The following is a 26,375-nucleotide window of genomic DNA, read 5'->3' as shown; positions in this document are numbered from 1 at the left end:
TAGCCAGTCACTGTAGGTCCAGCAGGGACCTACATTACAAACAAATGGCAAACCAAGATGCCACCCAGGCTGGCGCTACTATCACATACCGCCTCCCACAGTTTAATATTCTTAGGCTCAAAATTCAATTCTTGGGCGCAATTCTGGTGGCACAGTGCTTAAGAACCCGCATGCCAATGCAGGAGACACGGGTTCGAGCCCTGGTCCGGGAGGATCCCACATGCCGCAGAGCAGCTAAGCCTGTGCGCCACGACTACTGAGCCTGCACTCTAGAGCCCACAAGCCACAACTACTGAGCCCACGTGACACAACTACTGAAGCCCGCGCGCCTAGAGCCCATGCTCCGCGACGAGAAGCCACCACAGTAAGAAGCCTGTGCACCTCAATGAAGAGTAGGCCCCGCTCGCTGCAACTAGAGAAAGCCCACGCGCAGCAACGAAGACCCAACACAGCCAAAAATAAATAAATAAAAGAAATAAATTAAAAAAAAATTTTTTTTTAATTCACTTTTTTAGAGAGTCAACTGAGAAAACGTATTCTACTGTACAACAACTCTCTGGTCTGCTTTGATTCGTGATACCTTGATATATATTCAATTATTAAGACACCTGTACATTATGAGTTTCATAAACACATTTGTAAAAGCCTGGGTGTGAGTGATCCTTTTTACTAAAACACTACATGCCGGTTCCACTGCTGGATGAAGGGATTAAAACTAAAATTAGAGTTCAACATTTCCACTATTCTTTCATGGACATATTTCGAGCAGTGCAGCATATTTCGAGCACTGCAGCATAAAAACTGACAGGGCAAGGACCTACTGTATAGCACAGCGAGCTACATTCAATATGTTGTAATAATCTATAATGGAAAAGAATCTAAAAAAGAATATATATACATATATATCAATATATGTATAAGTGAATCACTTTGTTGTATGCCTGAAACTAACACATTATAAAGCAACAATATTTCAATAAAAATTTAAAAAGAAACTGACAGAACAAGTGTCTTAGCACAAGTCCCCAGTTATTTAAGAAAGTTAAAAATTTGACACAGCTGTATCCAATTTTAAATTAATTTTGAATTTTTAAATGGCCCTCTGTTTACTGGAGCAACTATAGATGATCTGAGCATGTCTGTCTGGTACAGAAACCTTGAGAGAATCAGTAAATAGAAGGAAAATATAAAACCTTGGCAAGAATGATTAATAATACCTTTTCCATGTATCGATATCCCCAAAGGAAGCTTGCATTTAAAGCTAATACACTATTAGCCTCGAAATAAGTGCCCAGACTAGCCAAGGTAATTTATTAGTTTATGGCCAATAAATGTCAGGCATGGCATATGTGTTACTAACAAAAAAGCAGGGAAGGAAGCTCTTCAGTTTCACTAGGTAACATTTTAGCAGAGCTTTTCCCTCTCCGTATTTCCTCATTGACTTCCCCATCTCCTATTATTTATTTGCCATATCCAAACAGCAGGACGACTGGGCTGAAACATCACTAGGATGGATTTTCCCTTCTTCCTTTGCTATAGACATTAACATGATCATAGGAATACCACAAAAGGTATTCATGAGTGCAGCTGAATATCTCCTTTTAAGTTACAACATTTTTCAAACTAAGAAGTCCGTATTCACCACCTTTCTTGTGCCAATGAGACGCTGGACCATAAGGCGTCGGTGGCAGCTAAATCCTGACGCTAACTGCTGCCTGTGTGCGCTTCCCTTTTAGACCAGATCAGCTGGTGCGTGGATGCCAGTGTGTGTGTGCAAGCTGGTTCTCTGTAGCTATTTCACCGTGTCCCTATAACAGGGCCTCAACATCACACTGTCCTCCAGGCTTCCTGAAACTACCTCTGTATTTTGTTGGAATGTGTGTGTACACACACACCATGTACATATTTTGCAGGACTGAACTAGAGTTCACGCCCTCCTCCGACCCTAAGAACCTGTGATTCTACAAGACTTCAGCTCTGTAGTCAAAGAGGTCATGGGCGCTGTTCGTAGGCGGTGGAATTTTGAGACAAGGTCAAAGACACCCGCCTCTGAAACTGAAGGTAACAACGATAAAAAAGGTAATATCAAATTCAAGAGATGATCCACCATGTAGAGATCTTCTCAGGTTATTAACTAACTTTGAAATGATTTTCCCATCTTGTAGCCGATACCAGTGGTCTTCTTCCTAAACTTCCTGCAGAGCCAAGACGACGTCTGTGAAAAGAAAGGCATCTATTTAAATGCTAACTAAAGGGAGATGCTATTATCTTGAAAATTACAACCTGTCTTTCACGGGGGAAATGCTGTAATTATGAAATGAAGTGGCAATTGATCAGGAAAACTAGAAAAAAAACATCACTGGTGAAAACTGCTTCTCTCCAGAAGGCATGGAGACTATGGGCCCAGTTCAGACTCTGAGCAGGATGGTGTAACAGCCGTACAACTTGCTGCAAGTCATCCTGTGTCAAGGCAGCGAGGGGAGTCGAGCCTGGAACTCTGCTCCCTTCCCCACTTTGAAGAGCTTCTGCATCATACCTCCCCAGCTGTCTTCCCCTTCTTACTCAAAATATTATTGTTTTTCTACTCTTCATAGAGTATCTTTTTTATTTTTTTAATTGAAGTATAGCTGATTTACATACAGTGTTGTGTTAATTTCTAGTGTACAGCAAAGTGATTCAGTTACGTGTATACACACACACACACACACGCACACACACACACACACACACACATATAAACATATATATTCTTTTCCAGGTTCTTTTCCATTATAGATTATTACAAGATATTGAATATAGTTCACCGTGCTAAACAGTAGGTCCTTGTTGGTTATCTATTTTATATACAGCAGTGTGTATATTTTAATCCCAAACTCCTAATTTATCCCTCCCCTCTTTCCCCTTTGGTAACCATAAGTTTGTTTTCTATGTCTGTGATTCTCTCTCTGCTTTGTAAATGTTCATTTGTATCATTTTTTTTTAGATTCCACAAATAAGTGATATTATACGAATTTGTCTTTGTCTGACTTGCTTCACTTAGTATGATCATCTCTAGGTCCATCCATGTTGCTGCAAATGGCATCATTTCATTTTTTTTTTTTATGGCTGAGTAAGTATTCCTTTGTATATAAATACCACATCTTCTTTATCCATTCATCTGTCAATGGACACTTAGGTTGTTTCCATGTCTTGGCTGTTGTAAACAGCACTTCTATGAACATAAGGGTGCATGTATCTCACAGAGTATCTTATTTCATGATAGTACAGCTGAAAGCAAAGCCTTGGCAATCTTTTTGCGAAATTAGGTTTAAGAAGTCTTGAGAAGGTAACATCCTTTCCACTGACTCAATCTGTCTCCTGGATAAGATCTGCCTGTAACCTCAGGGCCCTTTTGTTTCCAGGGAGGAGGCCTAATTACACCACTTCAGGCCAGAGTCAAGTTGCCCCATTTATTAAAAGGAGAGCCCCTTTAGCGTGTCTGCTTCCGGCTGCCAGCAGAGGGGAGGGGAGGAGAGAGAAGGATGTAGGGGTGAAGGGGGGGAGAAGGAAAGGAGATGAGAAAGTGAACAGAGGAGGAAGCCCAGTGTGGCCTCACTTCCTTCTCCTTACCCCCAAACTACATGCATAACTAATATAAAAACATAAAGTAGAACTTGAAAGTTTCATCACAAAATTTAGAAAAACTGGTCCATTTGATGTCAAATGCTCACAGAATTAAAACTAAAGTAGACAGTTAAATACATTATTAAATAATTTGAAAAGCAGATCTTTCTCCTTCTATCTCTCTTTGTGTCCTACTATTTCACAAGTCCACGCTGGCAGCAAATACTGTATTTCGGTTTGTTCTGTCTGCTGCTACAGACTTTGTATGTTTTGATGCCCCCAGTAAAGAGCGTTCTGGAGCAGAGGGTAGCAGATGTGGGTTCTAGCCCTTCTCGGCCCTTTCTGGGCTGTGTGTCCTCTGGCACACCATGAACTGCTCTGGGCCTATTTCTTCTTCAGTGAAATGAGGTAGGAGACAAAGTTATCTCCAATGTCCCTTCCAGACCTAAGACTGTGGACCCTATGAGGAAGACAATGCCCTATCTAAGCTTGAAGTCTTTGTCTCTCTTGGTTTTCAGTGCCTGGAACGTAACAGGCCCTCAAGAAATACTTTATATCAAAGCCTCTGCAAAATTGGTAAAACTCCTTGGCATCTTTTGCACACTGTGTGATGTCAGTTCTAGGGACCGGAACTGTTGTAAACAAGAAAAAAGAAGGTTCGTTAAGACAAATCATAATTAAAACTTGAATGATGCGCTCCCTTGTTAAAAACTATTTTGGTGTCTGCCACGTACAAATTGATCAACGTCCTCAAGAAAATACAGAGATCTGAATGATGTGCCTGGTGGAGACAACACCTTAAGAGATTTTTGGAAGCTGTAATAAAGGTCCAGTTCTAGGAAGGAGGCTGAAGAAGCTCACTGGTGGCAGAGACTCCTGTCCGGCTTGGCCCTGTGTGAATGCGAGGCTGCGGTCGCTATATGAGGGATCGGCTGCCGTCCAACAAGCTGGGGAATGAGAAATGCCTTGGACTAAAGCAGGGAAGAACTTCCCTTGCTTCTGGGGCTATGGCTGAGTTAGAGTGGACACGAGCTGGCACCTGGCATGTGAAGCAGAATGGTGCCAGGCAGGATGACGCTGATTAGGAACTCAGGAGCAGGGTTTCGGTCCTTCGCACCTAAGAATAGCACTTGGAGTAACACGTATTCTTTTTTTTTCCCCCAAAGATCAGGAACAAAACAAGGATGCCTACTCTTGCCACGTTTATTCAACACAGTTTTGGAAGTCCTAGCCACAGCAATGAGAGAAGAAAAAGAAATAAAAGGAATCCAAATTGGAAAAGAAGAAATAAAACTGTCACTGAGTGCAGATGACATGATGCTACAGACAGAAAATCCTAACGACGCCACCAGACAACTACTAAAGCTCATCAGTGAATTTGGTCAAGTTGCTGGACACAAAACTAATATACGGAAATCTGTTACATTTCCACACACGAACAGGTAATTCTGTCTTTTATATGCTCTTTCCCCAAACCTCAAGTTAAGCCTGAACCCAGGTGTGCTAAGGGGACATATTTCTGGAGAAGCAGCCACGGGAGCGCAGGACCCTCCTCCGCTGAGCCCAGGGGAAGGTGTCAGTGGCTGATCCATCATCGCCTAAGGCCACAAACAGAGTAAAGGAAGTTAAGATTTTTTTCTAGAGCACATGTGAAAACTCTCAGAGGGGGAAGATGCTGAAGGAGGCAAATTTTAAGCAAGTCAACTAGATATAAAAATACCAAGTAAAACCTCAAAGTTCAATCACACGATGGTGAGAACTAGAAGACTTGGATTATTCTTAAACCTGGAAGATTGCTTTCTTCACCAAATAGGTAATGAATACCTACTATGTGAAAGTCAACCACCATGTTATACGAAGGACAAAGATAAATAAGACACTGCACACTGGAACAGGTAAAACTATGCACGCACATTTCGCTTACGAAGCCCCTCTGCCTGAATGCAGAGCACGGAAGTTCATTTCATCAAATCAGCAACACAAAGTAGTTGGAAAATACAACGAGAAAGTCAAGAGTTAAGGGAACAGCGGAGTGAAAAAGCAAACCTGGGGTTTCGGCACTGCATGTCAGAAATATTAACACCTGGAAAACAAATCTCCCATCGGGCCTTCACTCCATTTGACAACTGAGAGTGAAGTCAAAAAGAACTCCCCAGGGATTATTACCTTTGATAAACAATCACCCCAGTGCGCACTCAGGTTCAAATTCACTCAGCTTCCAAAACATAACCCACGGTATGTAATATGCCTCAGGGTTTTACTAGTTTTATTTCTCGACAAATGCACTTGTGGGTTTTTTGCGGTACGTGGGTCTCTCACTGTTGTGGCCTCTCCCATTGCGAAGCACAGGCTCCGGACGCGCAGGCTCAGTGGCCGTGGCTCACGGGCCCAGCCGCTCCACGGCACGTGGGATCCTCCCGGACCGGGGCACGAACCCGTGTCCCCTGCATCGGCAGGCGGACTCTCAACCACTGCGCCACCAGGGAAGCCCCTTATACTTGTTTTTAACCTTCATACTATGTAGGGTGTTTACTAGACCATGCCTGCACTCATGAGGGATTATCAGTCTGTTACTTTTTGAAAATGAAAACCAGGAGAAAAGTTTTAACAATTTTAGTAAAAGGGTTTGTTTTTCTTAATCAAACCTTCATGAGGTCATATCTGAACACCTTGGGAAGGCTGAACATTGACTATGTCAGGTAAATAAGCAGGTGCCTGTTAACTGTCCTTGTGTGTAACTGTTCCTATGGTTGCACCAAAGAGTCATCACACAAGGGAACCGAGCTGATTAAAGCCCTGCCACGGTCGGGCGTCCCCGGGGGCCCTGATCTTCAGGCAGGAAAGCTGCTGCTGCAGGACCGGGCCACTCGGTTACAGCACGTGGCAGGCGGTCTGGTGTAGTAAAGACATAACGTTGAGCGCAGACCCACTGAGAGGTTAAATCGTAATTTATACAATTACACAGAATCAAAACCTCTGACTTATGTAGTTGTTGAAAGAACAATACTTGCAATAACAACAAAAGTTCTTATTTTGAATGTTTTACAATTACTATTTCTTATAATCCATGAAAGGCAATAGGTGTTCTAGTCAACTTTCTGGATTATGGCAATTCTATTTGCTGTCTAGTCAAGAACTTCTGAAGGGATCATAAGGCATTTTAATCATGTAACCTAGAGAAGCTGGAAAACTCAGACACTGATTTTGTTTTTCCAACCAAATCCCAGTTAGTGGAATACATGAAACAGAAGTATGACTTGAAACGCCAATTGCATCACGGGCAAGGCAGAGCATTTAGAGATTTTTTAAACGGTCTCTCCCTGACCAGTAGTCAAAAGGTGACACGAGCACATTTAGGGGACGGAGTGCCATAAACTCCCTTCTCCTCTCTGGCCCCTTGGGAGCATCTCTGGGTGGCATCCAGAAGTGCTTTTTGGAGTGAACACCACCATTTCTCCGATTCTGGCAGGATCTGAATGGTACTCAGTCATGGAGCCCATCAACCAGCAGGCCTCTGGACACAGCCAAACCTGAGGGAGGGGGTGGGACAGGCTTTTAAGGTTTTACTGCTTTACTTGAGTAGCTTTCAGATTTGCCCCAATCTGGATGCAAGGGTCTCTCCAGCGTGGCTGAGACACTGGCACTGCCCCTGGAGTCCCAGGCCCACGTGGGGTCACCTGGGGCTCAGAAGCACTGGGTCTCGCTCACTACTAAAACGGCAACGTGCGGGGCTCAGGAGAGAGAGCCCAGGTCCCCGCACACAGAGAAACAGGGTGGAACCTTGTGAGAAACACCTGGTCCACCTTCCGTCTCTTTTGCAGTTACGCTCAAGCCTCCTCCACTGGTGAGGTTTCTTACGGAGAACAAACCAAACTACACCCAAAAATGGCTTAAGATGTTTCTATGTGCAGCAGCACACCTGTATTAGGAAATATGGACTCGAATTTCAAATCCTGACTTATTTTCCTAAACCCATATCAGACTAGATATGAATGAAACATTTCTAACTTGATGGTCATCAGGAAATTCATCATACTCTAATCAGACTCAGAGGAGTCCAGGAACCCAGAAGTAATGAGATTGAAATAAACGTGAAATAAACATGGTAAGCTCTGCTTCCACTGCTGCTGTGAAGGGGGTACTTTTATTTTCTCTTTTAAAATTCATGTTCAAGAAATAAACAGCACCGATGATGACAAACTGGCCATAGGAAGTAGCCTGCATTTTCTAATGGTCCAGTAAAAATGACAAGAAGGGAACAGCAGTATTAGCGATTATGCTGGCGTATGTGACAATCCGGTAGCTGCAAACATTGCCCAAACGTGTATATCAAATTACTTATTGTTAAGACCCTTTCTTGTATTTTACTCATAGTTAGATCTTTTTTCTTTTTTTAATTAATTAATTAATTTTATTTATTTTTGGCTGCCTTGGGTCTTCATTGCTGTGCGCGGGCTTTCTCTAAGTTGAGGCGAGTAGGGGCTACTCTTTGTTGTGGTGTGCGGGCTTCTCTCATTGCGGTGGCTTCTCTTGTTGTGGAGTACGGGCTCTAGGCTCAAGGGCTTCAGTAGTTGTGGCACGTGGGTTTCAGTAGTTGTGGCTCGTGGGATCTAGGGCGCAGGCTCAGTAGTTGTGGCGCACGGGCTTAGTTGCTCTGAGGCATGTGGGATCTTCCTGGACCAGGGCTTGAATCTGTGTCCCCTGCATTGGCAGGCGGATTCTTAACCGCTGTGCCACCAGGGAAGTCCTGCAAGATCTTTTTATATTTTAGATAATCAAGACTAAGAGTTTGAAAAAAAATTACTGAGGAAAAACATCTCTCAAATGGGAAAACACTGAATGCCACAATGATCTAAGCCTATTGCTAGAGGGAAATTCGAAAACTCCAGGACAATCAGTAAGGTCCTCCCATCAGAACACCAGGGGCGGGAATTGCAGACTTAATCAGTGTCCAGTCACTGCTCTCAGAAAGCAACTGCTTCTTGTGTCTTGCTTTTCAGGGTCCTGGCTTTCTACCGCTGTAGCACTGCTGGGCAAGGGGAAATGCTACCTTGTGCTTTCAAAAGAAAAGAGAACTATAATGAAGGCATAAAATAAGCCACAGGGGAATAACAGCTAGGCATAGAGAGTTCATTAAAATAAAATGCCTTTTTTGATGCCTTATTCGATGCAACAAACGTTATGCCTGTTATTGTCTCCTGCCTCCTGTTCGTAATTCACAACCGCACGTGTTGGGGGCAGGGGTCGTGGAGGCCATCCTGCTTCTTCGTTCAGAGCTTGGTGCCTCTTCTCTCCGGGATCTTAGAGCAGGAAGGGGTATGAGAAGCCACTGGGTCTGAGATTACACCCAGGAGCTGCTGGTTACCAGAGATGCACCTGTGCTTTCTGCTGGAATCCCAACAGCAGAGCACACATCATCACGAGGTTGACAATGACCACTTTAAAACATTCTTTTTCTGCTTATTTAAAATCTGACTTCCTATAACTTCTTCCTAAGTTTTACTTCCTATACGTTAAAAAATGTTATGACGTTCAATGACAACCCTTCCAAGTAACTGGAAGTAGCTATCCTGTCTCCTCCTAACCTTTTTTCCATCTTCAACATATTCTTTCTCGAATCATTTCGCATGGGAAGGTTTCAAACTACTCACCATCCTGTAATTCTCTGCTGAATAAGCTTAAGTCGGAGTTCACTACTATTGTCATTGTTAAACTGGTACCATTTATCAAGAATCTGCTACATCCCAGAGAGGTAAATCAGTTATCTGCTTTCATCTTCCCAACAATGCCTTATTTCACCCCTATTTTCCTGCTGAGGAAAATGAGGTTCAGAAGATTCAAGAAGTTCCTTGAAATCACTCCCCAGTCTGGCGGCTCTGGAGCATGTGTACCACGTGTGAATTACACAAATGGGACCTCCCAGCAGTGGAACCGGGACTACTCACTGCCTTCCACAAACTAGACACTACACTCCCTGGAAGCAGCCTGTGATTTCCAGAACATTCCTGACAGCCACACTGCACTGCTGGTTCCTGCTGGGTTTGTAATCACCTGAAACCCAAAGTTGAGTTTCACCCGAACTGTTACTAAGTCTGCCTGGCCCTTCCTCCAAACCTATTTCTGTCTTGCACTTTATCTTTAAAAACAGAGAGAAGTTTTACCTCCCCTCCTGCTAAATGTTATCTTGCTACTTTGCTTCAGTGTCCACACCATCCATTTAAGAAACCTGGGTTCTGACACATGGGCTGTTCCTTGCTTCTAAAGCCCTTATCACTTAAAAAAGTTGTCGAGCTGTTTTTGCGTGTGTGCTGTGCCTTCACCCAAGATTCAGTTAACAGCTCAGTTTTGAGGAGAGTAAAGGCTGAAGGACACCTTCTCTAGGACAATGTTTTTCAACCTCTGTTTACCTGCTTGACCCCGTGTACCTCGCCAGCAAAGCTTTACTTTTCATAGTTTGTGTCTAAAAGCAGAGGCATTTTGTTTTTGTTTTGTTTTGGGTTTTTTTTGGTGCGTTTGGTCTTCGTTGCTGCGTGCGGGTTTTCTCTAGTTGCAGCGAGCGGGGGCTACTCTTCGTTGCGGTGTGCGGGCTTCTCATTGTAGTGGCTTCTCTGGTTGTGGAGCACGGGCCCTAGGCGCACGGGCTTCAGTAGTTGCGGCACGCGGGCTCAACAGTTGTGGCTCGTGGGCTCTAGAGCGCAGGCTCAGTAGTTGTGGCGCACAGGCTTAGTTGCTCCACGGCATGTGGGATCTTCCCGGCCCAGGGATTGAACCCGTGTCCCCTGCATTGGCAGGCGGATTCTTAACCACTGCGCCACCAGGGAAGTCCAGCATTTTGAATCTGCTTTTTCAACTAGCATCTCATTGCCACCTTGAGAACCACGTCACCGATTCACGACCCATTTTTCTTATCCAGCTAGTAGGTGACAGACAAACCCATTTCACTTTAGCATCTCCATGTTTCTCCATCTTCTCCATGGCTGTCAGGATGTCAGTAGCGGCCACACCTTCTTCTGCTGTGACACTGAGAATATTCTGCTGACAAGGATTTGTGTGTCCCAGAAAAAAAGTTACTCTTAAGAATCTGTCCAATTCATAAAAATACCTTATTATAAAAGAAAATAGCTGACCAACATTGCCATGCCACTCACAGTCTTCACAGTGACGTTAAAAGTAACACTGAATGGTACCCAGAGTTAATTACAAACCAAAAATGCTGTACTGAAAAACACAGATTAGCTGGAATGAATCTGCAGCACGGGATATAAAATAAATTTAGCAAAAGGATCAGCATGACGTGCACTGGGGTCAGCCCTGAGGCATTTATTCTCCCTACAGGAAACACTATCAACTTTCTTCTAGACTGTTCTTTAGAAAACTCTGGTAGTCGTGACCAGAGGACTGCCAGGGAAACCCTATTTATCCCATTACATAAATACAATCGGTAGAAAGACTTGCCTCCAAGTTAAGGAAAAAAGCTCCTCTTGACTTCGATGAATTTTTCCGGAAGGGAGATCCACACTGGAAAAATGCAACCTCGCTAAAGGTTACAGAAGTGTTTTAAGCTTCATAGTAAAACCCAGGTAAGAGTAGATTATTGGATCTTCTCATTTCCAGAATAAACATCTAAATCAATAATCGAACACCTTGGGCTAAGAAATTAGCCAAAAATCAGAGCCAGCGAAATGCAAGAAATGGACCTGTGCACTGCAAACCTTAGAACGCATATTTTATTCCCTGTAGTAACCCACTAATATTTGTCAGGTTATAGGATAACAAAAATTCTCTAAATTAATATATGGTAGACTGAATCTCTTTTGATCTAAGAGTTTATCTAAAACTTTTTTTCTACGTCCCTGCAATCTGTAATAATTTGATAACCCACCCCCACCCTAAATGACGTTATCAACGTGAAATGGACTTGAATCTTCTGTTCCAAGAAAAGCACTGGTGCACCAGTGCATTATGCAAACTATAAGGAATGAAACGGGGGCTGCAGGCAGAGAAAGAGGAGACAAATGAACGTGGACCATGTGGGATCAGGTGGGCTTACTGCTGGCTGTGTCTTGAGAAAAGAGAAAAGGAAATGCATGACCACACACAGATGTACGCTGGCTGCGGAGCCAGCAGACTCTCAGCACCCCGGGCAGAAGAGGGGACCATTGGAGGCATGTGGTGGGCGGGGCTGGCACAGAAGGATGTGCGATGCCCATGTAGGACCAAGGGCAAGGGGATGGAGGCGGGAGAGTAGCTCTCTGAATGAAAATATTCAATCTGAAATGGACTCAACTTGCAGAAAGAGCAAGATGCTCCCTCCCAGCTGGGGGAAAAAGACGCGGTAGGTGGTGGACAGGGCAGACCTGGTTCTCCGGCCAGAGTTCACACCTGGCCTGTGTCCCCGTGATACCTGGGAGCTCAGCAACCATCCACTGCCGCCACTCTGAACAGCCTGTGTCGCTCTCACTTGTTAACTTGGTCTGGCCAAACATCTCTGACAAGAGTCACTCACCTGCCCCTTCTCTCAGAAGAATTTTTGTTTTCTTTACAAAGAAACACAGAGGAGCACACCCCTCTACACTCGAGCTGCAATGCCCACCACCACGTGCATTTTAAAAACTACCCATTCTCCAAGCAAGAAAAGGACATTCACAGTTCAAATCATCCTACCGCTCCTGTATACAGAAATCTCCAAGTTTCTACCAATTAACAACTTGGCCGTAAGTTACGCAAACAGAAAAGGTAAAATTCATTTCAATGTTAGCTCATAGTCAGGATATTAAAGCAAACTTGATTTCTAAGGCCTCCAAAATGTCTTTCCTACCATGGAAAGTATTAGAGATTTCTTCTTCTTCTTCTTCTTTTTTTTTTTTAAACACCACATTTTTCTCTCGATTGTAACATTTTGGGGACTTTATAAGTATTTTCAGTAATTTGATCCTCTGTGAGAGACTTCGGAAATAATTTTGTGTTTAGAAACTGGGTCTGAGTAATTTTCCAGAGTTCTGGAAAAACAAAGAGGCATCTTGTATGCTTTACAGCAATATTTCCCAGCTCTCAATATCTGGGACAAAAAAAAGTTTTAAAATATACATTTACCTCTACATCGCAGGTATATTCTGATCCATCCAGAAGTATCACTTTGCACTGCATGCTTTTAGGCTTTTTGACAATCTTTAATGGAGATCGAGATAGTTTGCTGCTAGATGATTTCTGGGAAAGTTTATCGTCTTCAAATTGCTGATATTCGGGCTGTTTGGCAGGTCCGGCGCCAAACTCCTGGTCCTTGTCAGTGACCTGCGAAGAGCAAACAATGGACAGTTTTCACTGCAAGACAGGAAATAAATATTGCATTGCTCAGGCAATAACAGCACACTTTAGAAACAGGCTTTCCTATTTCCTAAAGGATGAGGGATGTCTGAATTAGGATATTAGGAATGGATATACATATACAAATACTTAGAACGCTAACAGTTACACTTAAGTAACTCCTGCAGTTTAAAAGTACCCATAGGGCCTTATTTCAGTTTGACTCAAGGATTTACATTAGCAGTGCTAAGCTCTTAGCAAATGCCACCAAGGTTCCACTAAGCAAAGGCGGGTACAAAAGTGGGCTCCTGACTTTCTAAAAGGCATCGGCTTCCACAGACACAGTGAGAGGACTTATGGTTACTGGAGGGGAAAGGGTGGTAGAAGGACAGATTAGGAGTTTGGGATTAACGAAGATACACTACTATACATAAAACAGGTAAACAAGGACCTACTGCACGGCACAGGGAACTATATTATCTATAGTAACCTATAATGGAAAAGAGTCGGAAAAGGAATATGTATATATATGTATAAGTGAATCACTTTGCTGTACACCTGAAACTAACACAGCATTTATACTTCAATTGGGGGAAAAAAAGGCACTGGGTAGTATAAGCCTTAAAAACAAATAAAGCATCTAAGATTTAACCTAATGTATTCTGCTTCTTTCATTCACTGGATCCTCCTTTATTCCATGACCCATAACTGTCCCATAAACACACCAGGTATCTTATAAATTGTAAGGCGTACATAGATTCAAGTATTAATCTTCTCAGTAATTTCACAACTGTTAAAATATTTGATTTAGCTCTAACTCAATTCAATGAAGCCAGCAGCACTGAAATTCACTACAAAGTAATCCCTTAAGTCTGCTTCCCCCTTCACTGTAATGAGCTAGTAGAAGAACAGATCAAACCTGTCCAAAAGCTTTAATCTGCTTTCAAATCACAACAGTCCAGTCCAAGCTAGACTCAGAACTGCAGAGGACATCCTATGAACAATAAAGTCCTCCCCTCAGTCAGTCCCCTTGGCAGTCTCCCTGTGCACTCCCCTCCAACAACTCTTTTTCTGCCCTTTTTCTATGTATTAAATGACCGTCAACGCACATTCAACCCAAGGGCCAGACCACAGCTTCCATGCTTCCATGGTCTGCAAATACACTCTGAAAGTCCAAAGGAAGAAATGTTTTGAAACTCAGTTTGGGCCCCTTACATAAGCACGAAATTTCCTCTCTCATGAATATACCACCAGCCTGGTGGCTAAAGTTCATTGGCTGGAGAGTAAGACCATATTGAGAGTTGCAGCTTTCTCAAGGTCACCAAACTAGTCAACTGGAATTCAGATCCAGCCAAAGCCCACACTTTAATCATCACGAGATACCAAAGCACACTTCATTCTACCTCGAACATAACTGGGCACCCGGCGTGAATGAGAGAATCTGAGAGTGGAAGAATCTTAGAAAATTATCTTTTCTGATCTCTTCGTTCTGTAAATGAGTAAGCTGAGGTCCAGAGGACTCGGAAGAGTTCTGAGACAACTGAGATAACCAGGGGGGAGGCAGGGCTAAAGTCTCGTGACTCTGCCGCCAGTCACCTTTCCCTCCAGTGGCTTCGAGTCACTCCTCTTTAGTTTCAAACGCCTGACTACAGAAAGTCAATCCATTTATTAAATACACATGTCTAATCGTGCCTGGGTATGGAAACTCTTCCTTCCCTCCGATTTCCCCCACTTTCACGTTTATTTCATTTCAGAGTTAGGAAAGAAGAGAGAAAAATCCAGTCTAGTAACTTTAAATTTCTGAAGATCTGAAAATTAACAAACAAAACACTACCACCATCACGTCTCCACAAAAAGAAAAGATAAAGGAAAACCATGATGACAGTACCTGTTCCTTTGATTCTGTTTGACAGGTTGAAGGATAACCCCCAGCTCCCTGCACAAAATGTCTGAGATCAGACAGAGCATCTATTTACAGAGCATGAAAATAAACATTACTCTTTATACCATTTAAAAGCGGAACTTAAATACCATGGGAAAAGAAATAAAATAATCAGGCTGTAAACACACAGTAGTTTAAGGCTATACCAATGTGTTGTGTTTTCCAAAGACATGCCACTTCCTTCATGTCTCTTAACATCTTCTAGAATTTCTGGCTTGACACAAATACTTCCAACCTGTAAGAGGTCAACCATGTGTAGGGACTCCCAGATTTCCTTAGCCCATGAGTCGGGACCCTAAAACATGCTGATTCCTGGTTTGAAGTTTCAAGCCAAAGAAATTTAAACACGGATTCATTCAAGGCCCAGGTATAAGTCGTGCTTTATATTTTGTAGGAAAGCTCTTACAAGGAATAATCACATATCCATGACAACTTAAACATGTTTAGGTAACAGAGTTGAAAATAGACATGTCCACGGGAGAGGGAAAGAGGCACGAACACCCGCTGTAAGTAGCTGGCAACTTTGGGGTCAGAGAGGCCCCAGGGAAAAATCACAAGAGCTCTGAACCCGAGGCTTAAATAAACAGCCGGGCGCATAATTAGAGCCGCCAGAGCAGTGTCTAGCCTCCCCGTCAACCCAGACAAAAACCACTGACCTGCAGTCCAGATTTCAGTGTGGGTTCAAATGCTTTCATCAAAGGCAGGCGTCACCAAGCAAGGCTGTGGAATGTCATTCACTGAAAGCCTTAAAATAGCCTAACTTTCCATCTGCCCAGGACCAGAAGGGGCCAAGCAGATGACCCCTGGTGGTTCCCTCTAGTGCTAAGAGGCCAAGGTCAGAGCAGAGCCTGGAAAAGCTCAGCAAACATTCTTTCATGGGTTTTGGCGGGGGCGATGCTCGCAAGTGCGGGGTGGTCCAGGCTCACCTCCTTCCTCACGGGCGTGCTGTGCGCTGCCGCCTCCTCCAACTGCTCCAGTGCCTGGGGCTGCTCTTCACTGCCTGGCTCAGCTCCTGGCTGCGCCCCCAGCTGTGCCCCCGCGTGACCCTCCTGGGGCTCGGCCTCCGGCTCCGGCTTCGATTCCAAGTCTGATCCCGATTCAGTTGTCATGGTCGATTGTTCTGCAAGCAGAAAACGGGAAGGGCCCATCACTTGGTGCCGTGACCTCCCCCAGGCAGGCAAGAAAGGCGGGAGGTTACAGTGAACGGCTGAAGGAAACCAGCACAGGAAAGATGGAGAAACGCTAAGAACCAAAACACGATCCCACCACACATACCTAACAACAGCCTTGTCCAATTCACCACAAGGACGGGTGCCCGTCGACGTCTCAAAAGGAACATTTAGTAGTAAATGCTAATTTGGAACGATCACAGGCTTTATCCCTATTAGATTTTTGCCACAGATGACCGTGAAATGACATTACCGTCATAATAATTACCTAACTTAGATACGTTTAATTTCAGAAAAATGAATTTTCTGAATCAGCTAGAGATACATTTTAATCTCTGGCAACGATGATCTAGTAATGGAAGCGGATGCTCTTTCTCATTCCCTTTCCCCTTCCCAGGGGCCCTGCTCTGCCCTTCCACACCCGTGAATCCATCCATTCTTCTGCGAACAAACACCCTCCCCCTCTGTGATTTTCCCGTAAATGTTATTCCCTTTTCTTCTTAAATTTATTTATTTATTTTTGGCTGCATTGAGTCTTCGTTGCTGCACGCGGCTTTCTCTACTTGCAGCGAGCAGGGGCTATTCTTCGTCGCGGTGCGCAGGCTTCTCATTGCGGTGGCTTCTCTTGTTGCGGAGCATGGGCTCTAGGCGTGTGGGTTTCAGTAGCTGTGGCTCGCAGGCTCTAGAGCACAGGCTCAGTAGTTGTGGCGCACGGGCTTAGTTGCTCTGCGGCACGTGGGATCTTCCCTGACCAGGGCTTGAACCCGTGTCCCCTGCATTGGCAGGTGGATTCTTAACCACGGCGCCACCAGGGAAGTCCCTGTTATTCCCTTTTGAACGAGTAACCACAGTACATCAGCGGCTTCTTTGGTGTTGAGGAACCTGTCCCGCACCGGACCACCCCTGGCCACGGCGGAGGGAAGCTGGGTAGCATCACCTCTCCCGCTCATCACAAGTTCACTCTCAAAGGCTTCTTCCTGGTTCCCTCCTATTTCCCGTGAGTGTTGAAGAAGTTTGTCCATCTCATATCCCATCAGGAACTCAAACAACAGATCCTGACATAGAATAATCTGCTCTTACATCCTAAAAAGGGTGCCCTAAAATATAACTGCCATCTCCTTATAACTTACTTGTCAAGACATAAGCATTTTGTGCCTCAGTTTCCACATCTGCCAAATGACATGTGATCTCACGTGAACATCATCACATCTAAAGAACCTATTTCTTTCTTTTTTTTTTTTTTTTGCGGTATGCGGGCCTCTCACTGTTGTGGCCTCTCCCGCTGTGGAGCACAGGCTCCGGACGCGCAGGCTCAGCGGCCACGGCTCACGGGCCCAGCCGCTCCGCGGCATGTGGGATCTTCCCGGACCGGGGCACGAACCCGTGTGCCCTGCATTGGCAGGCGGACTCCCAACCACTGCGCCACCAGGGAAGCCCAAGAACCTATTTCTTGCTGTTACCTCTTCCTACTACTAATAGACATACCGCTATAATTAAAGCCATTTTTTGCTCTAAGCAGCAAGAGAGCTGCTATACCAGTGGTCACCATGCCATTTTAAGTAATTTCTCATCTTAGCTATGTGGTAAATATCTCAAAAATGAATATCTCAGATAATCACATAATTTCCCTTCCTAATTCTAATTTTATGGTAAAAATACCATGAGCAAAGGGCTAGTGTAATACTTTAAGCAAATGATACACCGGTTAGTATGAGTAGAATTTTTATGAAAAATAAAACTCCATAGTAAAATTACCAGTTAGTTCCTATTTTCACAATACACATTGGAAGATGCTTAATAATTTGAAGAGGGAAACATTACAAATACCAATCTATCTTATAAACTAAATGTGGTATCTGTGCTTTCTGTTTAAGGTTACTTTTTACAATCACCAGCTATTCTGTCTGTTGAATAAAAGACCTGTCAACCTGGCATGTGCTCAGTTACCCAATGTAAATGTAAATATCAAGTCCAAATGCAAAGCCAGATAGGCATCTACATAAAACTAAAACATTTTCTCTTTCCTTCTTACATTTTACATTTTCAAGCAAATCTTGAAGGCAAATATGATATTCGCATTTTTATGCTTATACCGCGAAGTGTCAAGTCTACAGAAAAAACAGTGGAGGGGGAGGCAGAGGTGGTGATTGTGTAATTCAGAGCCTATGGTTGAATTTTACCATTTAGGAGGGGGAGGATTAATTTTAATAATCAGTTCAACTCACCCAACCCTTATTGAGTACCAAATGTAAGTCAAGCACTGCTCCTGGTTTAGAGGCAGAGATAAATATGTTGTAACCCCCTACACCCTACCTTCAAGGAGCCCAGAGTCTGTGGCTGAAATAGACTCTCTCCAGAATCTACTTTTTCCACCTTTCTTTTAGTAATCAAATTTTCCGTTTCAGCTGGCACGCCTCCACCCAGTTGGAGACCACAGTGAGTTGGGGCCATGTGATTAAGTCTGGACCCATGATACGATGGAGAAAATGTATTCAATATTTAGGTCATCTTCATAAAAAGAAAGCCACTTGCCCTAGATTTCCCTTTCCCATTGTCTGGAAAATACTGACTGATGTCATTACTACAGACCTGATCATGGAAGCCCCAAGTTGAGGAAGATGCCAGAGCCGCCCCCCTCAGCCGGGGTCCCGGGATGACCTCATGGAGGGCAGCCCACCTGCTCTGGATGGTCACACAAGGCAGAATCCTTCTGTCTTGTTTGCACCTCAGTAAACCAGCCAACACCGAATCTAATACACATTCTACAGATTAAAATTCTACCCAAACCCAGACTTGAGTGGCTCCCATCTTACTAAAACAAAGTAGCCTTCTCTTGATCTCACATCCTCTGGCAGCTACCACCATATTTCCCTGCTCTCTGCTCATAACTTCTCAAAAGTCTTGTCGACCCTGTCTCACTTCCTCATTTCTTCTTTCTCTGCCACCACTCCAGCCTGATTCCATCGGGGCTGCTCTTGTGGCCACTACAGAGGATAATCCACTCTTGCCTGTCCTTGTCTCACCTGACCTCATAGCAGCCCCAATTCAGGTGATGAGACTTTACTTGTCAACATGATTCAGAACACCCCACACTCTCCTGCTTTCCTCCTATCTCTCTGGCGACTCCTCTGCATTCACTGTTACAGGTTACTCCTTATCCAACCTCTAAATGTGGGAATGTCCCAGAAAACTCACTCCTAGGCCCTCTTCTCTTCTATTTTTTTTCCCCAGAGCTTTAAATACTTCCCACATGCCATCTCTGGTCCAAACCTCTGTCCTGAGCTTTCAGACTAGTGTCCAGCTGTGCACTGGACACTCCTCACTGACACCTCACAGGCACCTGCTGATTTCTCTCCCCTCCTCAATTTCCCCACCTCGATAAGTGGCAATGCCATTCCTTCCAGCCAGAATTGCAGAACTCACCCCTGACATTTTCCTTTCCCTTGTCTTCCTTATTAATATACAACAGAAAGTTCTGCATCCTTCAATAACTCCCTTTTCACTGCCTCGATTCCTATCCACCTCTATTCTGTTGACCTTCATAAAACATAAATCCAGTCACGTCACTCACCACAGAAAATCCTTTAATAACTTCCCAATGTGCTTGAAGTTAACATCAAAACTCTTAATTCCCATGGCCTTCATGGCTAAGCTGAGGCCTCAACACCCTACCGACACCCAGCAGCATGCCCATCCGGCCATCCACCTGAGATCCAGCCACGTGGTCTCCTTCCAGTGTGTAAACCACATCAGGGCTTTGTTCTGCTTCAGGGTTTTCTGGACACGCTGTTCTGTTTGCTGAGAACATTTTTTCCTCTGCTCTTCAAGCGCCTGACTCCTCATTCCGCAAGTGTTGGCTGAGAGAGGCCTTCCCTTGTTGCACAGTTATCCTAATTGTGCCTCGTTGTTTCCTTCCCATAATGCATCAAATTTTATTATTACTCAGCCATCTCTCCACCTCCTCCCCATATACTCAAGGGGGGAAATCATGTTTGTTTATATCTGAAAACTAGAACATAGTGGGTATTTCAATAATAATTTAATGAATGACTAAATAAAATCAACCCCATTTATTATATAACTATGCATTTAAAAGTGTAATAACTCTTCCTTATAGTTTTTAACCACTGTAAGATCCCTCTTAAGTGGGTGGGTAAAGAGTAGGTATTTCTACTCTTTAGAAATAGAAAACTGAACTCAGTTACAACTTTCAAAATCAAATCTCTCAAGGTAATAGACACTATTGTTCTGTTCACAGTCTAATGCTTTTATCAGTAGTTGTAAAGGGCTTCCAGAAACACAAAAAAGAAAATGTTCAGGTGGTTTAGAGAATCTCTATAAAAGAGTAACCTAAAAGCCACTAGGTCATGAATTTACAAAGTAAAACATAAATGACTATTAGAAAAAGCATATTTTAAGAAGATGCTTAGTTTTTCCTAGACAGGACAGTTCTAGCATATAAATCATATTATTGAAGAAATTTGAATACCTTCAATATTTTCTATCTTCTATGAATATCCTACTTAGGGTTCTCTGTTGTTATTATCTGTGTTTCAGCAGATAATGGCTATAACTTAGTAATTAGATGTCAAAAGTGTCACAGAAGCAGAAAACCAGAATCATATCTCAAAATTAAAAAATTACTTTAAAATCTATGTATAATCTTTATAGATACAATACAAGAAAATAATCAGCAGCAAATAAGTTGCCATGTATGGTCTTGGGTGACTAATTTTTTTTTACTCTCCCACTTCCCCTTCCATAAAACAAGGGGTTCGGACTAGAAATCAGTGATGACTAAGTGAGGTGGGGGTAGGGGACGGGCTGGGGGTGGTGCAGGGGGCAGTGAAAGGCCAGAAACTTGAGATCTTCTTTCTGGTAGAGCTGACAAACCTGTTGCCTCTTTCACCATCTTCTCCCAATTTCCTTACTACTTTTTAAACCTAAGGACTTTTTACACAAAAGTCGTTGTGGTATTGTACATCTCACATCAGTGCACTCTAAACTTGAAAATGTGGTTAAATACGTGTTAAAATAAAAATCTTTCTAAACATGACATTAGCCCCAGGATTCACTATATATGAAATAGAAGAGCAAAATCAGTAAAGGAATAATCCCAGTTTTGACTTTCACTATGAAACCATTCAGTACCTGGCTTTTGTCTTTAATTCTATACGTCGTCCCGAAGGCAGGGAGCCAGCTCTACAAATGCTGAATAAAAATGCAAAATGGACGTAGCCCAGGAACCACCTATCAACTACTTAAACAGTAAAATAACCTACCATTATTTTCTACCTATGAATACACCGTATAAAACCTTACCTGTCACACATCACATAAATCACAGAACCTCAAACCTCAAATAAAATCCTATGCCCTTGTCAAATATTTCCCAGGTATATCATTTCCCCCAGCACTATATGCATAATACAAGGAATAAAAATCATTGCTGTTTTTTTGACTAATTGTAATAAAATAAAACTTCCCTTGATGTTGAGAGAGAGTAAAGTAAGAAACCTTAAAAATGTAAGGCTTTTAAATTCTGGAATCTCACTAGTATCAATATTTAATTCCACATATCTGAAAGGGCATACGTTTACCTATGAGTAAACAGTATCGACAGCCTCAATCGGTAAATTCAATTTCAAAACATTTTTTTTTAATAATCTTCCTCCCTACCCACAGGCCAATATAAGCAAGCAATAAACTGATTTTTAAATGGCACACGATGAAGATCATAAGCATCTAAATACAGTCCTTACTTTAACTCATTACTTTAATAATTCTATAGTGTACACCTCCAATCTTATACCCAAATGCCAAAACATTTTTTAAAATGAGATTTTCATATTTACATTGTTTTGGGTTTTTTTTTTTTTTTCTAAGATACTCATTCCCTGCTTTCTTGGATGACCCTTGCCACTTGAAATTGCACATTTTCCTTTCCGACTCACTACAGATAACTATTTTCCAATGTTCCCTTCTCTTCTGATAGATTCACTCTGGACTACCTATAACTGTCAGTCATTTGTTACTGGAAGTAACACCATCACCTGCAATCACAAACGGAAAGTGAAACAAAATGCTTATGCTTGGCTTTGGCTTAAACTGTGCCCTTTCTTTATATTAAACTTACCTTGTTAATTGTGTTTTGCTTCAGCTTAGGAAGGTCTGGAATCCCAGGAACTCCAAACCCTAAAAGCTGGCGTAAGGACATTTACTACGTGTACTGGGATAATGGCGAGAGGAGTCCTTTATCTTTTCAAGAAACATAAATTGTATTTCATTATGCCTCTCCTCAGGGATGTATTTATTAAATGACTACCAAAAGAAATGGTAGTCAGCTTAAAAGGCGGCATTGTGCAGGTGTGAATGAAATCATTCCCAATTCCCAATTCATTTCACCTATAAAAAATGGTCATTGGCATGCGTTTCAGGCTTTGTTCCTTTTCAGCTCTAATTTTTTACTCTGCAGAAGAAAAAAGTCAGTTTATCCTCATCTTTTCCACTTTTAGAAGTAGCATCTCTAAATTTAACATCTCCTAAAAAAATGACTGCTAAATTAGCTTCTGCATTCAAATTTACGTATCTACCTCTCTTGCAGATAAGAGAATTCAGTGACACAGGAAAATTCTATTAAAAGACACAGACCTAGGACTTTAGTGCAGGAAAATGCTCCATAAAAATCTCTGTCCTTTACATATAAAACAGGATTCCTACAGAATAACAAAGCACTTCATAAAGAAAAACCCTTCACACCAGTCACCTGCCTAGAGGACTGTAAGACTAACAGACGATTCTTTTTTAAAAAAAACACAAGCCTTTTTCCCCCCTTTTGTATTTCAAACATAAATGTACAGAAGAGAGGCTAGTAGACCTTTATATACTCAGCTTAAGTGTTTGTGACTCCTGGATACCATCCACTGATCCACCCAAACCACCAACATCAAGCAAGTAAAAAGACAGTAATATCCCCTGACCCCTCTACTGGATTCTATCTGCATTAAACAAAAGCCCCAGTATCACCCATTAAACACACACACACACACACACACACACACCACACTCACCCCAAACAACTGCTCCTGACCTTGCCTTCTAACCTCCTACAACGCCCACTTCCACCCCTCCAGGATGGCCCTACTTCTCTCCTCTTCCTCACAGCCATACTTCTGGAAGGAATTTCCTCCCTGTGCTGTCACCACGCCCTCCCTCCCACTCACCGTTCAGAGTATTCCCCATTATTCTAGTAAATCTTACTAAGGTTACCGGCCACCTCCCTATACGGCAAAAAATCCATGTGACGTCCCTTCCCATCTCTGAATTCTCCGTGTTTCTGACACACTCTTGATGTTCCTTTTCCTTCTGCCTCACTTCCATTTGCTCTTCACACCCACCTTCTCATCCTGTTTCTAAACTCTGCAGGTCTTTAGAATCAGAGCTCCTTCACTCAGTTTCAAATACAACGGCACATCCACGATACAGGTTCCTCATCTGACCTCTCTGAGCTTCAGATCCACAGATATGACTCCACTGCTCTCCGCGCTTCCTTGGGTATTTCAGAGGCACCTAACACTGAACACTTCTCCATCCAAAGCACTGACCCCCACCCCCGCCCCCACCCTCCCAGCCCCCCATCTGCTCCACTTCTGTCTTCTCCATGTCAGTAGGTGTCCATCTGTCCAAGCACAGGCCAACAATTAAATCTGAGTTTCTGCCTCTGATAACAGAGCTCTTTCTTCCACGCAAGTTCTGCGCTTCGGTAATAGCAATAAAACCTACTCTTAACCTCCTGTTCTTATTTCAGAAGTAGACAGCTTTTCAAAATCACTGTCTTATGTGATCATCTATAATTCACGATGCTGATACGCTACCTTATTCTTTTATTCAATGTAAATCAAACATGAGTAAATTTAAACTTCTGTAACATTATATTTTGTTTTACACACTATTTTCCCTACTACTTACTTTTCTTTATGCACTTATCTTTACTACTTAATCTATCTATATCTATATCTAAATATAAAACATCACAATTCTAGTTTCTCATCTAGTGCAAGCCCTTGAGATTCTATAGCAGGCTGCCAGCTAGTTTCTGGAAAACAAACAAAATGATCATTGTTGCTTCTAGAGAAAATACGAATGGTACCTACCCTGCTTCTAGAGTCTCAACAATTATAACTTTCCACTGATGGTGGCTTTAAGCCTCAAATGGATGTCTAGATTTTTACCAGCTCCAACTTTAAAAGCGTTGTTTGTGGAGGGCCTCAAATAGACAAGACGCCATCAACATACGTTTCAAGTTATAACTGTCCGACTCCATTGTTTAAAATTTTCAAGAATTCAATGGCTAAAATTAAAAGAGGAGAGAAAAGGAGATGATGTGTTTCTTCTGTACTGCTGGCCAATTCTATCTCTGGCGAAGAACTTATTAGCAAAAATATATCTTTGGCACCTTAATGCAGGAGCATATTTCTCTATTACCCAGCATCTGACTCTGCATCTGTGAGAAATGAGGTGTGAACCAGAGAGAGTGAATAAATTAAAACAGAGTCAGACCCTGTGTCGTCGTCCACCACCGACAAGAGCTGCCTGGCTCTTTCTGAAATGGGTCTCTCTCCCACAGAACCATTCATTTTCAAAACAGGGGCAAGGTTATGGCCAAAACCCCCAACCTTTGCACCTTAGTGAGGGGCAGTATCCCCTCTGGTATCTGGGGGTACCTGGTCGAGAAGCCAGGGTTCAGGCTTCTCTAGAGGCTAGGGTTGAGGACAGCTGGGACAAAAAGGGCTTGTCTCAAACAACCCGAGAACAAAACCTGTGCTCTGATCGCCTGTCTATCCAGCAAAATGCTTACAACCAGATGCTGAAAAAATGAACGAACGAACGAACGAACAGTATGTGTTTCTGGGCCTCGGGAATACAAGGCTGGTCTTCCTTTCACCTAAGTGCCCCGAACATTCAGATGAGCAACAGAATGCGGATCTGGCGGATTCATTTTCCCAAACTGCACGCATGTCTCAAGGCTTTTATCTCTGTGGTTAGTTCCTAATGGCAAGCTTCATGCAGGCACCAGAGGGAATAGTCACCAGAGGGACACGTGGTGAGAATGAGAAGGGAAACCAAGGGGAAAGTAGACGCTGTTAAGGACCCGGAAGGTAAGCTGCCTGTAAATATTTGTATCTTGCCTTTTAAAGGAGCCTGGGTGGTAGGGATTTGAAGACTCACAGGGCACAAATAATGTTTGATCGAATCAATAAAGACATAAGGAGAAAAAAAGGCATTTCCAGTGCTGAGAAAAGGAAATCAAACATATGGGAAAATTCCCGGCAAGCCACTATTGTTTCCATTCAATACTTACCAAATCATACAAAGTAACCATTATTGTCAGCCCCGTGGTCATTAAGTACAGGCAGACCTCACTGTATTGCTTCGCTTTGTTGGGCTTTGTAGAAAATGTGTTTTTTTACAAATTGAATGTTTGTGGCAACCGCGCATCAAGCAAGTCTGCTGGCGCCATTTTTCCAACAGCAACTGTTCACTTCGTGTCTCTGTGTCACATTTTGGTAATTCTCACCGTATTTCAGACTTTTTCATCATTATTATATTTGTAGGGTGATCTGCTGAACGCAGCCCTTTACCCCGTTTCCTGTTTGCCCATTTCTATTCCCCTCTAACCTTGAAAGAACCTAATTAACCTGTTGATTCTTTTCCTAGATAAAAAGATGAATGAAGAACTCAGGAGTTCAAGAATGACTAGCGCTCTTCCCCCAACAGCCCACTAAGCAATCTGCAGGTAGATCACATGGCTAAGACAACATCTGAAGAGAGGGTCAGCCAGCCTGCGCGCAACGGAGAATGATGCAGACCCCAACCTCTTGCCTGGATGATTCACTGAGACTCTTCCACTCCCCGCCCCACCATTTTTCCGTTTAAAAACTGTCATGGCTGAGCAGAATCTTGGGAGTTGGTCTCTGGACACGAGACTACCTTCTCCCCAGAGGGCCGGCTTTTCTGATTAAAGCACATTTCCTTTCTATTGACACTTGCCTCTTGAATTATTGACTTTTGAGCAGCAAACAGCCCAGCCTCAGTTCAGTAACGCTGTGATCTGTGATCTTTAATGTTACTATTATGACTCACTGAAGGCTCAGGTGATGGTTAGCACTTATTAACAATAAAGTATTTTTAATTAAGTTTTATACATATTTTTGTTTATTTATTTATTTATTTTTTTGCAGTACGCGGGCCTCTCACTGTTGTGGCCTCTCCCGTTGCCGAGCACAGCCTCCGGACGCGCAGGCTCAGCGGCCATGGCTCACGGGCCCAGCCGCTCCGCGGCATGTGGGATCTTCCCG

The 26,375-nt window shown here is 43.1% G+C and overlaps 1 protein-coding gene across 1 annotated transcript in view; it reads right to left on the bottom strand.

Moving 5' to 3' along the window:
* The window catches only part of EPB41L3 (erythrocyte membrane protein band 4.1 like 3), a 162,936-nt gene that overhangs the window by 67,677 nt on the left and 68,884 nt on the right, over nt 1-26,375 (bottom strand). The window contains exons 2-3 of the mRNA XM_027088658.1: nt 15,775-15,968; nt 12,697-12,894 (exon numbers count right to left, since the gene is read on the bottom strand). Coding sequence (XP_026944459.1) covers nt 12,697-12,894; nt 15,775-15,968 — 392 coding nt within the window. The remainder of the gene's footprint in view (nt 1-12,696; nt 12,895-15,774; nt 15,969-26,375) is intronic.

Source organism: Aethalodelphis obliquidens, unplaced genomic scaffold (genome assembly GCF_003676395.1).
Source record: "Aethalodelphis obliquidens isolate GAN/ISIS:26980383/991018 unplaced genomic scaffold, ASM367639v1 scaffold63, whole genome shotgun sequence".
In the NCBI taxonomy this organism is placed as follows: Eukaryota; Metazoa; Chordata; class Mammalia; order Artiodactyla; family Delphinidae; genus Aethalodelphis; species Aethalodelphis obliquidens.
Note: the sequence above shows the minus strand (reverse complement) of the source record. Positions and strands in the feature narration are given on the sequence as shown.